Below are 15,399 nucleotides of genomic sequence, written 5' to 3' on the forward strand. Positions count from 1 at the left end.
CAGAGGGGGTTGTTATTCAGTTTCAGGTGCTTTAGTGTTGATGAGATTAACAACAGGTGCACTAGAGAGGCAACAGTGACAGTTGTCCCTCGTCTAGTTTTGCATTTGACAGTGTAAATATCTCTGACCGAACGATCAGAAACAGACTTCATGAGGGTGACTGAGGGTTCTCTATTGAGCCCTGTGGAGCCCAGCTGGCATTTAGTGTAGAATACCAGAATTGGCAGGTACACCACTCGTGAATTGTGCTTATCACAGATCAGAGCAGGTTCACCCTGACAGACCAGCTGGAGAAGCTGTGACAAACTCTGTTTCCTGTAACAATGTTCAGCATGACCAGTTTGGTGGTGGGTCAGTGATGGTCTGGGGAGGCATATCCATGGAGGGACGAAGGCTAGGCAACGACACCCTGACTGCCATTAGGTATCAGGAGAAAGTCCTTGGACCTGCCATCTGACCCTACACTGATGCAGTGGGTCCTAGATTTCTCCTGGTGCACAATACTTGGCCTCATGTGGCGAGAGTATGCAGGAAGGTCCTCTGGGATGTATGAACTGGTATCAGTGACCGCACCCACATTTTCTTGACCCAAATCCAATAAAACACCTCTTGGACATTATTATCATTATTATTATTATTATTGTTTCAGTCCATCTGACACCATCAGGTTGCACCTCATTCTCCAGATCATCGATGCCCAGATCTAGATCCGAGAGATCTCCCAGGAGACCATCCATAGTCTCATTAGGAGCCTACCCTGACATTATCAGGTATGCATACTGCAAATGCAAACTGAAGCTTTGGTCAAATTGACTAGTCTGCCACATCTTTTTTTCACTTTTGTCTTTAAATTTAGCCACCTGTAGGCTAATAATTACTATTTCCTTTAAAATATCTGGAATCCTTTCATTCCTAACCAATTACCCAGTCTATATCAATGTAGATATCAAGCATGATTTCTTTTTTTTTTGTAGATCTGATGTGTTCAAAATGTTCCTTTATGTTTTTTTAAAGTGTATTTTAATTATCGTGGTTAGCAGAACACAGCTACAATCGATCCTATATGAATACAAACCAGCAAACACAGTTCAGGCTCACACAGTAATTCATAACTCAGCACTCTAAGAAGATAGCGTGTCATTGTTATAGTGACATGTTTGTCTTACAGACTATTTGTGACTGTATAAAATCGGAATTACGTTATTTTTGTAAGAAATACAATATTTGAATCAATAGAAAAGATAAAAATAATATACAGTAAGTTCATTTTTGACAAGACATTTCCTTACAAATAGTGAAAATATTGATTTTAACTGACTAAACTAATATCAGAGATGAAAACACTTCCTGGAACTTTTAAGCATCATTAATAGTAATCTGTGTACTTTTCAGCAAGCTTCCAAGGGATTTAAAATTTAAATATTTAAAATATCATCCGTTAGTGGTACCAAACTAAAACTCAAACCTTAAAGGATGGCCAACTGTGTTTAAAAACAAAAACTAAAAAAAAAAACCTCCAAAAGTAGATTTAATCTTACAGATTTCAACATTTCACATTTAACAAAAAAACAGAAACAAAGTTCAATGACTTCATACAAATCAACTTTCATAATCAACTGACACATGTGTGGGCTGTTTTTAAATCATGTTTTATTTTTTTAGTACAGTACTGTTAAAAGTTAGTTCCAACATGTTCAATTCGGAGATGGATTTTAATTTTTTTTTCTTTTTTTCAGCTGAGGTCAACAGACAAAGCAAAGCTATAGCAGCAGTTGCCAAGGTTACCACAACTACATTGCTGAGAATTTCAAAAGGAAAAAAAATAATAAAAAAAAAAATAAAACAACCTAGGCTTGATTTGAGAAATTTATGATGCCACTGTACCAGAGTTGTTTGTAAAGCGTTCCATCATTCATTTTTCGTTACTCATTTGATTTCCATTTTATTTTGATGACACAAATCACCTCTAGGTACTAACTGCACCTCAAAAGAGAAATTAAAATGAAGAATAAGATTAAAACGAAAGGAAAACTTGTTTCATTCTTATTCATTCTAACTGCGCCCTCTGCTTCAGAGACGCTGCAATGTGATATCTGATTATGGCTAAAGTTCTGGATGGTGCGTGAAATTTGCTTAGTTGGGGCAGGGTCCTCAATAACCCGCTGAGTGAGGCAATTCACTGATGATAGGGCAGTGGAAGACAGCAGGCACAACAATGGTGCCTCAGAGGGAAAAAGCCACTGCACCTGTGAGTGGGCACTTTTATCTTGAATGACGTATTACGTCATGTTATTAAGAGCTTGCAATAAATAGTGAAAGCTGTTGGGGAACGACAGCCATTTAAGTAGAATCTTTAGAACAAGGAAAGGAGGAGGAAATAAGGTGGATCATCTGCGTGGACAAGATACCTTCCTGCTAACACTCAGGTTTGCCACCTGTAATCAGAAAATCTTCATTTATCAATTTGCTAGTTAAATACCAGCAAACCTCACAGTAGCCATGTAGGAAAAAGAGCCAGATGCCAATCACATCACGTGGGTTCAATTTGTATCATGAAAATGTTAACCTGTAGCACTCTACTCCAGTTTTACATGAAGAAAATAATATATAGTGAAAATGGTAGGGAATCCCTTTCCAGGAGAGATTTTCACTCTTATTCTCTGCACCAGAATACCCTTTACGGTAAGAGTGGTTCAGTCCAACTCTACGGCAGCACTCTTGACAGAGATCTGGTTGGATGGTGGCAAAGAGTGAAAGTATGGGAAATGGGGGATGATCTGAGAACAGATGTAGAGTGAAGGTCTTATAGATCCTGCCCACGTTCGTTCCGTTAAGTTGGGGACAATACACTGAAATTTATTTTGGTTCTCTGTAGATGCTGGGTGTTTTTGTGAGTTAGGTATGTATGCGCATGTCTGTGTATCACTAGGTACTGTATGTCTTTACGAGGGCTGTGAGCCCAGAAGTCTCTCGATTGCAGCATTGATGTCTCCTCCAGTAGCTATGAGCGCCTGCAGGTTGGCCTCGCGGTTGATGAAGCCCATAGCATTAAGCTGGTCCAGCTGGGACTGGAACCGAACCTCTGGGGTCTGGGTCTACAACGACAAAATGAGATGTGAGACAAATTATACTAGTACCATACTGTGACCATGTCCATCCCCCCCCCCCCTTTTTTCTGTAAAGCAGTCATTTCATCTGAGAGCACACATGTTCACAAATTGTACAGTATTGTGCAAAAGTCTTGAGCCACCCCTGATTTCTTTATATTATGCTTAGCCAGACTTTTCTGTCCTTTTAAAAAGTGTCCTTAAGAAGGCTTTTTGAAGGCCTTTCAATGTTTTTCTTTGGCTGATCTTCCACTCATTTCAGTCCAGTCCTTTTACCTGACCATTTTCACAGGAATGTTATTTGACCACTTAACACAGGCCTATAAATCATCCACCCAAAGATAACAACCTAACTCAATTAAGTGTTTCACCTAATTATGTTTATGTATGTGACTAGAGAGCTAGAGACCGGTGAAACAGCAGCACTTGATGACAGAAAAGTTCAGAATATCCTCAACAACTCATCACACTATTGCTGTCATTTGCCAGAAGTACGCTTCAGCGACTCATCACCTCGCCGTGGACACCTTTTACAAAGTTTATTCCTTATTCATTGCCAAGTGTTGACATTATTCAAATATTTTAAAGTGTAGTGTGTACCCCAGTGCTCACTGTAGCTATGATTACACACTTGAATTAAGAGGGGTAAGAAAAATTGAATTCAGTTAACTGCAATTTGCAATCTACTGACATCTAGTGAGATTTTACAGACTTTACCTTTAAGACAAAGGAAAAACTCCAGCAAAGACCTGACACAGGACCAGAGAGGTACATCTGGTCCTTCAGTGGATCGCTCACTGAAGTCTCATCATATATGGTCTAAACGGAAGGCAGCTGTCAAGAAGCCATTTCATAAGGAGGACAAACAGTGAGAAAAGGCTGAGGTATGTCAAAATCCAGTGTGAGATGATCTTGACAGAGGATGGAACAAAAGGCAGCAAACATGCATAGAAGACCTTTAAATGTCCTTCAAGAAGCCTAGAGATCTATTCCCGAAGACATGACAAAACAGCTGCCTAAGAGAGTTCAGACTATGTTGAAGAATAAAGATAGTGAAACCAAATGTTGACTTTAAACCTTGTTAAAACTGAAAAAAAAAAAAAAAAAAACAACTCAGTTTTTATACTTTTCCATGTTTCAATAAAACACTGGAACTATGTCCTATTTTACCACCAAAATATAAAAAGAAATGTGGCTCAAGACACAGTACTGTAATTCCTATTCATGTGTACCGTTGCGCTTCCGCCTCCACCTCCTCCTCCAGCAAACATCTGGAGCATCTGTTGCATCAGCTGCTGCTGGGCAGTGTTTGTTCCAGCACTGCTGGGTGAGGATGCAGGGTTCTCTGTGGGCATGGCCCCTCCTGTGGGTATTCCAGGAATTCCACCTGGCATCAAACTAGGATGAAGGAAAAATTAACAGCTGAGAGTATATCCACCTCAAAAATGAACGATGTTTATATGTGTGTTAGCATACCTGGGCATGAGGCCTGGTGCTTCTGTCTGCAGTGTCTGTAGGCCCTGCTGGATCTGCATCAGAGCTTGCATGGCCCGTGGATTGGTCATCACTGACAGAGCTTCTGGGTTCTGCATCTGCAACCCAACAGTTCAATGAAATTGTCAAAGGATTAGCAGTCTACATTGTGTGAGTGTTACAGCTGTTTTCACACATGCACTGCAGGTTTGTTCAGCTGACAGAGGTGCATTGGAGAACCTAAATGTCAGACGCAATTACATCAGACATTTTCTAGCTACCTAGTACAGAGTTCATGCTATGTCAAATGGTGCTGCTGTGTGAGCACCACAGGTAATATTCTGCTACATTTACTGTTAGCAAATATTTCCTGCATGCTAGGTCCAGTAGTTCCCTCAAGTGAACCCTGTGAAGTACTGCCAATAGTTTGAAAGCTGACAATTTGCCTTAAATTTGTGACATGTTGTGTGGTACATGTGAGAAAGAAGAACAGTAGAAAATGTATTGATGCAATTATCCAAAAACCGACTCAAGTGGGAAAGCGACTCAACTAACAAATAACAACTATTCAGGAGATTCTTCTAATATTCAGATTTCAGTTTTATTTAAAGAACCTGGGACATTTGCCAGCACTGCTCTAAGTGAGCGCAGCAACACCTGTGAGGGAGCTGTTTGTGTGTTGTCGTCTTGTGGTTTGGTTGCCCAGATGGAGTCTGTTAACTATGAAACCGACAGTCCCTTCCACCCTTCTGGGTGATCATTTGATATACTACTGCCAAATTCACTTCTAATTAAAAATGAAACACGTAATTTCATCATCTTTCAATGTGTTTAATGTATTTTAACTTCTAAATCAGGTATTAAATACATATTATTTAATGATATAATTCATCATGTACCCTCGGCAGATACATAGACTGAGGCTCATTATGCCACCCTGCAGATCTAATCAGCTCCATTCTTTGTTACAGTCTTTTATAGAAAACATGCAAATCTAGAACTGTGGTACTAAACTAAACAAATATGCTGTACCTGCTGCAGAAAGATAGGCAGCTGAGCTCTGAACTGTTCCTGCAGTTGTTGGTTTCCAGCAAACAAGGGGTTATTCATCAAAACCTGGTAGAGAAAAAGGGAAATACAGTCAAGCAAAATTATCTTTCCACATCAGGCTATGCTGCCTACTCACTAAAATAATAGAAAAATTTAAGTAAATTCATTTTAGCACCTCACCACAGCTTTCAAACTGATGCTGTACCCTAATCAATATGTCTTTAGTATCACTCAGCAGCACTTTTTCATGAAGCTGTTCTGGTCTGACACACAATCAACCTTTTTTATTCAAAGTGAAAAAGTCAGACCTTGTTGTTTACACCATACTATCTTCTGTAAATATGAGCTTAAAAGACAATCTCTGTATTGTCTTAATGCCAGTGGCTAACCTGATACTGACACTGAGTTGTTCATTATGATCCACTTGTCTATGTATAAACATGTGCACCTGTCTGATGCACATTCTGAACAGGAAAAGATTTTAATCTAATTGTTTTCTGCATGGCTGTGCATTATATGTATGTTTAAATGTGTGTTTGTATCCATCTTTAAGCTTACCTGGGAGGCCAACTCTGGGTTTTGAGCCAGTGACTGCATCATGCTGCGCATGTAGGGAGCAGACAGCATGTTCTGCATCAGCTGAGGGTTTTCAGAGATCTGCTGCAGTAGACTCTGCATGCCTGGGCTGTTAAACATGCCTACAATAAAAAGAAAACAATAGAAAATATACACAAGAAATTCAAAAAAAAGTAATGTATACATAATTCACTACATCAAAGTATTATTTACAAATAAATAATTAGATAGTTAGATAATATTAAATTTAAGGAATTCAGGCTCGCTCTGGCTCACCATTTCCCAGACTGCCAGGATTGATGCCCAGAGGGTTCGACACACTTGGGGTGGTGCCTGCGGTGGTACTACTGCTCCCCGTGCTGCCCCCTCCACTCTCAGAAGGGTTAGAAGAAGTTGGTGGCCCCCATGGATTTGGTAGGGGCTCTCGGTTCTCTGTCCGTGATGGCTGGGCACCAGACTCGGAGCTCCCTCCCAGAGCTGAGAATGGGTTGCTACCAAACTACAAGGAGGCACATTTGGAAACACAACTGTCAGAATACTGCTAGCTATGCAATGCTGACAAAAAAAGAGACAACAAATACTACAGAATGAGTGAGAAGTTCAACAAGCACAAACAGTGCACAAAAACAAAGCATTTGTCAGCAAGTATTCCTCACAGATACCTGTTCTCTGGCAGCGCTAAACATGGGCTCCTGGATGTCTGTGTACATCCTCCGCAAAGCATTGTATCCTCCTGGGATGCTCTCCAAGTTGCTCAAAGCCCGGTCCTGGTTGCGCATCATTTCTTGCATCATGGCTGGGTTCCTGGCCAGCTCCATGGTCTGTGAGGTGTTATAAGAACACGAAAGGAAGCAACTGAATCAAGGTATAATTTTAAACAGAGCTCGTAAAATCCTTTAAAAAAAGGCAGAAAATATAGTGGGAATTTAATATTGTGCTACCTCAATGACACATTCAGCCCTTCTTAGTTCTGTTTACCTGTCTCATAAGCTCAGGGTTGTTGAGCATGTGGGAGATCTCAGGGTTGCGTTCCATCAACTGTTGCATCTGAGGATTAGCCATAATCATCTGTCTCATCAAGTCTGGGTTTGACATCATGTTCTGCACCAGCGGGTTCTCCATAATTTGAGAAAGCATCTCTGGATTGGACATGAGCTGCCTCTGCATCTGCTGCTGTAGCTCCATGAAGTTAGCCGAGCCCATGCCCAGTCCAGCTAGACCAGCCAGGTCACCGAAGCCAGCTGAAGGAGGAAAGATTGGAGAGTGCTGGTTAAACACACCGCATTGCTCAAACAGTGAAAGGTGTTTGCTTGTATACAATTACACAAAGTTGCACTTACTCAGTATGTTGGGCGTCTGTGTGGGTGGTGGGGCTGAGCCAGTAGAGCCTGTTGTGGTTGAGGGGTTGGTGCCTGGATTTGAAGTGGAGGTACTGCCTGCTTGGGTGGATGTTGAGCTAGAGGCTGATGTGCTACCACCATCTGCCGCCCTACAGAGATGAGTTTTTGGGGGCAAAAGAAACTTAGTAATGCTGTGAGCGCCTTGTGCTTTGAAGAGAAACATGAATCCAAATGCACAAAAAAGAGTGAACTGTAAATCTAATGAATCCTTTTTGAAGACCGACACGAAGCATTTGGTTGAATCAGCATGGTTTGTTGACTTACTTGTGTGCTGTTTTTATGACCAAGTGCACTGTCAGGCCATCTTTGATGCCATGTTGGCTGAGGCTGTCGCCATCTTTTAAGATTTTCCCTGCAAAAATCAGAACCAGCTGGTCCTGTTTGGCTTTGAACCGCCTCGAGATCTCTTCTTTAAACTAAAAGACAAGAAAAAAGTAACAAACATAAGAAGTGAACCAGAAAATGTCTTACAAAAAGAGAAGAGATGGAGACAGAAACTGAAAATGAAAACTACAATATAAAGAAAGAGATGAATAAACTCACGTGACATGCTGCTATTATCTGGTTCTGTTTTAATGCAAACCTCTGGCATTACAGATGCCATTTCTAAATATCCTATTATCTGGGACCATGCACTCTAAATCTATCAGATTACCACTAGTCTTTCAACACTTTGTGAAAATTACTTTAAAAGAAAATAGTTTTTCCCTCTGGCACAAACTGGCGGCCTGTAATGGGTGTACTCCTCCTCTCGCCCCTATTTCCTAACATTAGCATATGGTTTGTTCTACCATTCGTATCCCATTGATAAAGTACACCTTTGATGAGTATTTTAAGGACAAAGGAAAAAGAAATCACTAGCACCCTATAATCGGCCTTCCTGACTGCAATCAGCCCATTAGAAAACCAGAGTACCTGTGGGTAGTGGTCAATGATTACCTGTTACTTTTCATCAACTTTACTCTGTTTGATAAAACATGAAAAGCTTTAAGACTGCTTTCTATAAAAGAAGGATTTAAAAAAAGGAATCAGGTATCAGTATCATGGTTTAATAATGGCCCAGAATTGTTGAGTACTATCGTTTTGTGTGTATCACAGGGGCCTAGCAACCTCTGTGTAAAAGCAGCACAGAATCTACACAAGTAAATACGCATGATTATACAATGCAACTTAAACAATTTAATACTTATACATGTAACCTGGTCATTGCACTAAATGTTATGTACATCAAACAAACACAGGCCCATGTGCATGAACAGATTAAAGAACATGGCTAGCATGTATGAACAGTGAAACCACAACCATTCAGTGGCAACACAGCCATAACAAACACAGCTGAAGAGATTATCCTTTTATTGTGATTAAAAAGACTGCGTTATGCTTTCACTGTCCCACGTCGCCAAGCCAACAGTAACACTGAGAAACTGTATATTCCCAAGAAAGCCCAATGACTCAGGGGCAGCACTGAGAATGTTCTAGAGGGAAAGCAAAGTTTAGCTTTCGCTAAAGCCGTCGGGCTGAAACAGAAAATTAAAGTATGTTGTAAATCCGAAACCCCTGTCGTGGTTACATCAGCTATCAGTTATATCGGTTCCTACTTGTGGCAGTGGCATAACTAAAGCGTCAGCTGACACTTGTTTGGCTACATAGTTAGCTAATGGCTCTGCTAGCAAGTTGGCTGGCTAACTTGCTAAGTGCTAACAGTTAGCAGGCTAACCGGTTCGCAATTTCATCTATTGATGTGTGGTCATATTCCTCGATTGGATGTCACCAACGTTAATATCACCGAACATTTGTTACCCTAAGCGGCAACACTTCCGCTACACACAGCCCCTTTAATTTCACAAAGCCTCTGGTTGCCGGCTAGAGTGACGACAAATGCTAACAAGGCTAGCTCGTTAGCTTCCTAGCTGAACTTGTGGGCAGAGGCATGACGTTAGAGGCGCAGCAGCTAGCTCCCCACCAGCAAAACACAACCAACCTGAGTAACAGAGGCATCTTCTGCGATGGCGATTTCTTCTTTGTCTTTAGGGGTTTTCACTGTGACCTTTATAATAGTTCCCTCGGAGGCTTCAGGTTTATTATTGTTGTTATTACCAGGATCTGCGGCGCCTTGGTCAGCCATCTTTACTCCGCCGATGGAACAGCTCGGGTCTTGGCGTCGGCTTCCGGATCATGAGAGGTCAAACCTCTTTCCAGAACGAATTTCACAAGCTCCCGTATGTACGCTGTCTCTGCCTGGTCATCATTGGTCATCACATGTATCACCAGAGGAAACGGATGTTCTAAAACATCACACGTGTGATTAACATCCCCACCCCCCAAATAAACAAAATCGGAAATGACTTTCTAAAACATGTCTGCACTGTAATCAGGCTTTTGGCAGCAAATCGGGTATCATACATACATTCTTTATTTTAGACCGGCGTATTCTTATTTATTTATTTAGGTATTAGGTGAGAGATAAGCCACCCAAGCTTTCATACATTTATCGATTTTCTCTATTCAAACTTTACAAAAACAAAACAAAATTTATTTAAACTTAAAGCATGTATAATCAAAACGTTCTGTTTTTAAAAGTACAGTGCTGAGCCATATTCGTCCATGGAAATACAATATATACGGAAAAAAACAAACTTTGTAAATAGGAAATGTAATAGTAAATAGATTAAGTGAAGGTCCAAATGCCTCTCTCAGGTTCTGTATCAGGACTTTACTGGATTTTTTCCTGTCCCTTAAGGACGTGACTTTCATCCATCATCTGCTGCGTTTTCAGCAGTTTAGCTCTTTGGTAATCAACTTTTTATTGCAAAACTGCTGTCTTATGCCAATCAAATTGTGTCATCTTTGGCCTTTTTCACAGATTCAGCTGTAGAAATGTAAAACAATCATGTGTTTTTGTGATAGTCTGTGCCTAAAATAACATGTAAATTGGTTCTTTACTAAGGTATCTATTAAGTGTAAACAAAACAGCGATTACTCTCGTGAGTTTAGGTGCCTCTTTAAGCTTTAATGATTCATAGGTCAGTGTTAGGTGGCTTAAAAAAATGGCCAGGCACTATGACTGGACTGAAAATGAGAGAAAAAACCATCAACGTTCAAAGAATAAGTTAGAAAGGCCTCCAGAAAGCCTGTAGAACTATTGCTCAAGACCACTTATAAATTTACAGGAAAGTCTGGCTCTCTGGAAGCAAAATATAAAGACACGATAGGGTGATCAATACTTTTGCACAGTACTATAGGTTTTTGTTAATTAATTAACCCTTGTGATGAACCTTTATGCAGTGTTTTTTATTTATTTATTTTAGTTAAAGTCTTTTAACATTTCCTTTTATCTGTTGGTTTAGTGTTTTGTCTATTAAGGATATGAACTCTGTCAGCAGTATTGTTAACACCTGCTTCAAAGTCACAGGAGCCAAGCAGAGACATCTGTGCTCACTCTTTGGAAAATCAGATAATGAAGCAGGCAATAAACATTATTAACCATCCTGAACATATTTTTCATCTGATTTCAGGAAGTTCCTCCTAGGTCACCATTTCTGTGTACCCCAGAGTGGATCAAATGTATACTTTAAATCCTTCATTCCCTCGGCTATTAGATTACTCAACACTGACAGGGTTCATTTAGATTAATTTTTTCTATGATTTTTAGACACTTGTCCTGTTTATTTATTTTATGTTTAATGTATTTATTTTAATTCTTTTCCCATGACCTCATTCTTTGTTGATCTCTGCCTTGACATGCAACAGTGTTGTGTTTAAGGACTAGGTTTTGTGAGTAGGTTGTGTCCGTAAGATGCAAACAAATTTTCCTTTTTTGGCATTAATAAAGTGATCTGAATCTCAATCGACTAAGCATAGATGATTTTCACGTATGTACCCCTTTTCCAATATACATGTAACTGTATCTAGAAAAAGTGGACAGATTTGCTAAAAAGCATCACAGGTTCGTCATAGGTAGGTTTAGGATAAGGGTGTGTGGGTGTGATAAGGTTTATAGTGAGAGTACAGAAATTCCCCACGTCAGTGAGTATTCTCACAGTGACCAAACATCCAAGTGTGTGGTGTGTTTTTTCCTATTTCACTTTGTGAATCATATAAGTTGTTTTTAAAATGTTTCAAACTAGTTAAAAACCTCCTTTATAACCCAGTCTGCAGGGTAGAGCTCCTGATTTTAACATATACTGTATCAGGTTTAAATTGTGACAGAGATACGGCTTGTATAGAGCGCTGCCTCTATATGTGTCTGTACATGCTGCCACAGGGGGACAGAGCTGAAAGAAAAGTGTTTACTTCAGCATGTTGCATTGACACTGACAGTCCTGCATACCTATGCACATCCCCAGTTCTAGAGCAAGCCATTTACAAACAAACAAAACCCCCCAAAAGGAACACCCCTTCTCTAAGGGCACACAAATGCCAGAGACTGCGCACACACGCACAAACACACACACACGCACACGCGTGTCATTTGCACCGTGGCCCCTGTGGTGTTTCATTCAAGTGTATCTCACTGAGCGAGACTCATGGCAGCAAAAGATTTTGCTTTCCTCAACAAAAAATCAGAGGGGACAACTTTACAGTTGTAGTATTGTCTCTGACTCTCTCGCTCTCTTTCCAGCCTGCTCTCTCTTCTCCCCCTCTGCCTGTTCGTATTTACTCTATCTACCTCTGGAAGGCGGGCAGTAGAGAAAGGTGCATTTCCAGAAACGAGGTAAGGGATCAGATTTCACTGCTGTTTTTGAGTGTTTATCCTCCAGTGTCACGTTTGCGTTCATGGTCACTTACTGCTGAAGAAGAACCGGCGTGACATGAGAAACAAACTGCGGCATCACACAGAGTAGCTGTTACACAGATTTTGCTTGTTCAAGTCACAGTAATGTTTCCTCTAAAGAACAGGTAAATATGTTTTGGCAATGTAAACTGCTAATCAAATGTTGGATTTCTGTAAAAGACAGCTAAAAATGTGATTGTTCTAAGATTGTATATAGAGTAATATTTTCAATCAGCTTCATGTTCTTCCAGTGTACTTGTTGTGGATTGGTTGGCTTTATGTGCTGTTTTCAAACAGGGCTAAAAAATCCATAATTAGCTCCCTTTCCCCTTTTTTTCCTGTCGCCTTTGTGTAGTTTTGGGATAATTTGAATGATCATGAACATTTAATTTTCTGTTTAACGTATTTTAGGTTGGGTAATGTTGTACTATCACATATGCACAGAGCAAAGGCAGAAACACACTGCAGGTGTTTGTTTCAGCTGTGACATATTTAACCTTTTCTTTGCAGGTTTTCGCTTTTACAGTGTAAGAAATATGTCTATCGTCTTCTGTTTTTACAGGTGCTCTACAGCGGCCCCATTATCTCTGCTCAAAATGTACAGCTTCATGGGAGGGGGCCTGTTCTGTGCCATAGTGGGTAATATCCTGTTAGTGGTCTCCACTGCCACGGATTACTGGATGCAGTATCGACTCTCTGGAAATTATGCCCACCAGGGTCTCTGGAGGTACTGCATGTCCAACAAGTGCTACATGCAGACCGACAGCATAGGTAAGAGATCCAGGGTGTCTTCAGCCCATTGGACCGCCACAGTATTTGTAACAAATCAAAGGAGTGTGTACATTTATGTGTCTGTTTTTCATTTTTGGATATTGACATGGCTGTGAAATAAAATCAATTGAATTTCTTTGGATCAACAATCAAAACAATCCTGTCATACATGCCTTACTTGTTCATTTCTGTCTGTTTTCACCCAGCTTACTGGAATGCCACTAGGGCCTTCATGATCCTTTCAGGGATGTCGTGCTTTGCAGGCATCATTGCTGGCATCATGTCCTTTGCGCACTTTTCCTCCTTTGAAAGGTTCAACCGCTCCTTTGCCGCAGGAATCATGTTTTTTGTCTCAAGTGAGTTGTCTTTCTTTTGACTCGGCAAAAACACACCAACAGAAACAGTAATGATGACACTAGATTTACTGACATGTGCGTCCCAATCTCCCTCTCAGCTTTCTTTGTTCTCCTGGCGATGGCCATCTACACTGGGGTGACAATCAACTTCCTGGGAAAGCGATTCGGTGACTGGCGCTTCTCTTGGTCATACATACTCGGCTGGGTGGCGATGCTCATGACCTTCTTTGCAGGTGAGAAAGGACATCCAGTTGCAAAAGTCAATAACTGCTTAAGTTACCATTAAATACCTAAAATCCGACCATTCGAATATTTGATGATCAAAGCCTCATCTCGGCCTGTTGCAGGTATTTTCTACATATGTGCCTACAGAATGTGTGAATGCAGGAGAGGAACCGGACCACGCTAGAGTGAGACAGGCAGCTTGTTTAAGAAAGTAAAGACACGCTGCCTCTTGGAATACACGAAAGGCAGAACCCATCAAGGTGGCCTTGACTGATCTACTGAAGAGATGACGTCTTATACCGATGCTGGAGGTCTTTGATGGTCTGTTTAGCATGTTTTTAAAAAGTCACTGCAGTACAGATTTTTTTTAGTCACAGTAACAATATAGAGGACAAACAAAACTAATAAAGCTATAACATGACTGATGCTGTTTTTACTAGTGTAATTTGTTACTGGCTTAAGTTTTGTGTGGAAATCTCACCAGGAGATGGCAGCACTAAAACACCACGGAAGTCCTAACGTAGTCAGATTTGATGAGGAATGTAGGGCCACTATATTAAACATCAAATCAGGGATTAAATACCTGCTAAGGTTGTAGTTTTTGTAGATCGGATTTTTATACAGTCACTCCTTTAACTTTCAGCACCGCAGACTAATGGAGCCACATTCCCCATCTGGAAATACTTTTTATTAATAAGCAAACTCTACTGGAGGAATGTATGTAATGCAAAAATATTAGTCCACAAAGCAAAGAACAGCACATCAAACCTCTGTGGTAAATATTCTTGTCTCGGGGTTCCCCCTGAAGCTATCAGATTCAATACATCTGACAAAGATTTCCCCAAAGTAATAGAAAAATATATGTTCTTTTTTGGGCTGTTGTTTAAAGGCAGAGCTTTGCCTTTGATTTTTGACATCCCCTTAAGGCTTGACAGCTCATGGAAAACTAGAGGGAGATTGTTTGTGTTTGTGTGTCAAACAGGCTACAAACAGCAGAATAGATTTTGAGAAGAACGCCAAGCTCCCGGACCGGGGCACACACCAGGGCAGGGTCCACAGCCAGCGATTGTTTTACTGCCTTTGTCTTTACTAACTGCTTCCGTCTTTTTCTTGGTACTCATCCACTTCTCGAATCAGCTGAAAGGAAGAGAGCAGGAGCTGTTCAGGTAATGAATGCTTGGCTACTCAATGACGCAGAAACAATGGGAGAAATGTAAACAGTCGGTGGTCCAAGTTTCCATACTTGGTCACCCGTGGCTGCTGTAGAGAGAGAAGCTTCGTAATATTGTGTGCTTTTCTCCAGATTCTTTCATAACCCTCTGTGAAGCTTTCACCCGAGTCAGGGTTTACAGTCTGTGGTATGACTTGGCAATTTTTTCAATTTTGTTTTTATTTTAAGGACTTGCAATGTTTATTTAATACAGTCCTGCAATAAGACATTTTTATAGCAGCAGAGTGAAACAAAGTAACAGAGTAAAGGGTACTGACATATTTTTATTCATCTATCTGTACACACATTTAAGATTTAAGGTTAACATTAGTTGTTGTTGTTTTTATTTGTTACCAGAATCAAGAGAGGTTTATTATCAAATGAAAAGGTTATTAAACTGGTAACTACACACGGTGGCAACACAAAGATGCAGGGGAGGTCGCCCCTCTAGGTCTGC

General features: G+C 40.5%; 2 protein-coding genes across 3 annotated transcripts; one reads left to right on the top strand and one right to left on the bottom strand.

Annotated features, from left to right (window-relative positions):
* Positions 1-1,633: 1,633 nt before the first annotated feature.
* On the bottom strand, positions 1,634-9,790 carry ubqln4 (ubiquilin 4). The gene is made up of 11 exons (XM_065470914.1): positions 9,588-9,790; positions 7,871-8,022; positions 7,547-7,695; positions 7,185-7,447; positions 6,869-7,027; positions 6,483-6,705; positions 6,189-6,328; positions 5,613-5,696; positions 4,584-4,699; positions 4,340-4,505; positions 1,634-3,095 (listed from the first exon to the last, which is right to left on the bottom strand). The coding sequence occupies exons 1-11, from the start codon at positions 9,729-9,731 to the stop codon at positions 2,943-2,945; spliced, it is 1,749 nt and encodes a 582-aa protein (XP_065326986.1). The 5' UTR covers positions 9,732-9,790; the 3' UTR covers positions 1,634-2,942.
* A 3,186-nt stretch (positions 9,791-12,976) lies between these two features.
* LOC135932140 (lens fiber membrane intrinsic protein-like) lies at positions 12,977-13,916 on the top strand. 2 transcript variants are annotated; one of them, XM_065469484.1, is made up of 4 exons: positions 12,977-13,222; positions 13,354-13,507; positions 13,606-13,740; positions 13,855-13,916. In XM_065469484.1, the coding sequence occupies exons 1-4, from the start codon at positions 12,977-12,979 to the stop codon at positions 13,914-13,916; spliced, it is 597 nt and encodes a 198-aa protein (XP_065325556.1). The 2 variants fall into 2 exon arrangements, with proteins under 2 accessions (XP_065325556.1, XP_065325559.1); XM_065469487.1 differs by having other exon boundaries at positions 12,977-13,151; positions 13,358-13,507.
* Positions 13,917-15,399: the final 1,483 nt, after the last annotated feature.

This window comes from Pelmatolapia mariae, linkage group LG22, assembly GCF_036321145.2.
Source record: "Pelmatolapia mariae isolate MD_Pm_ZW linkage group LG22, Pm_UMD_F_2, whole genome shotgun sequence".
In the NCBI taxonomy this organism is placed as follows: domain Eukaryota; kingdom Metazoa; phylum Chordata; class Actinopteri; order Cichliformes; family Cichlidae; genus Pelmatolapia; species Pelmatolapia mariae.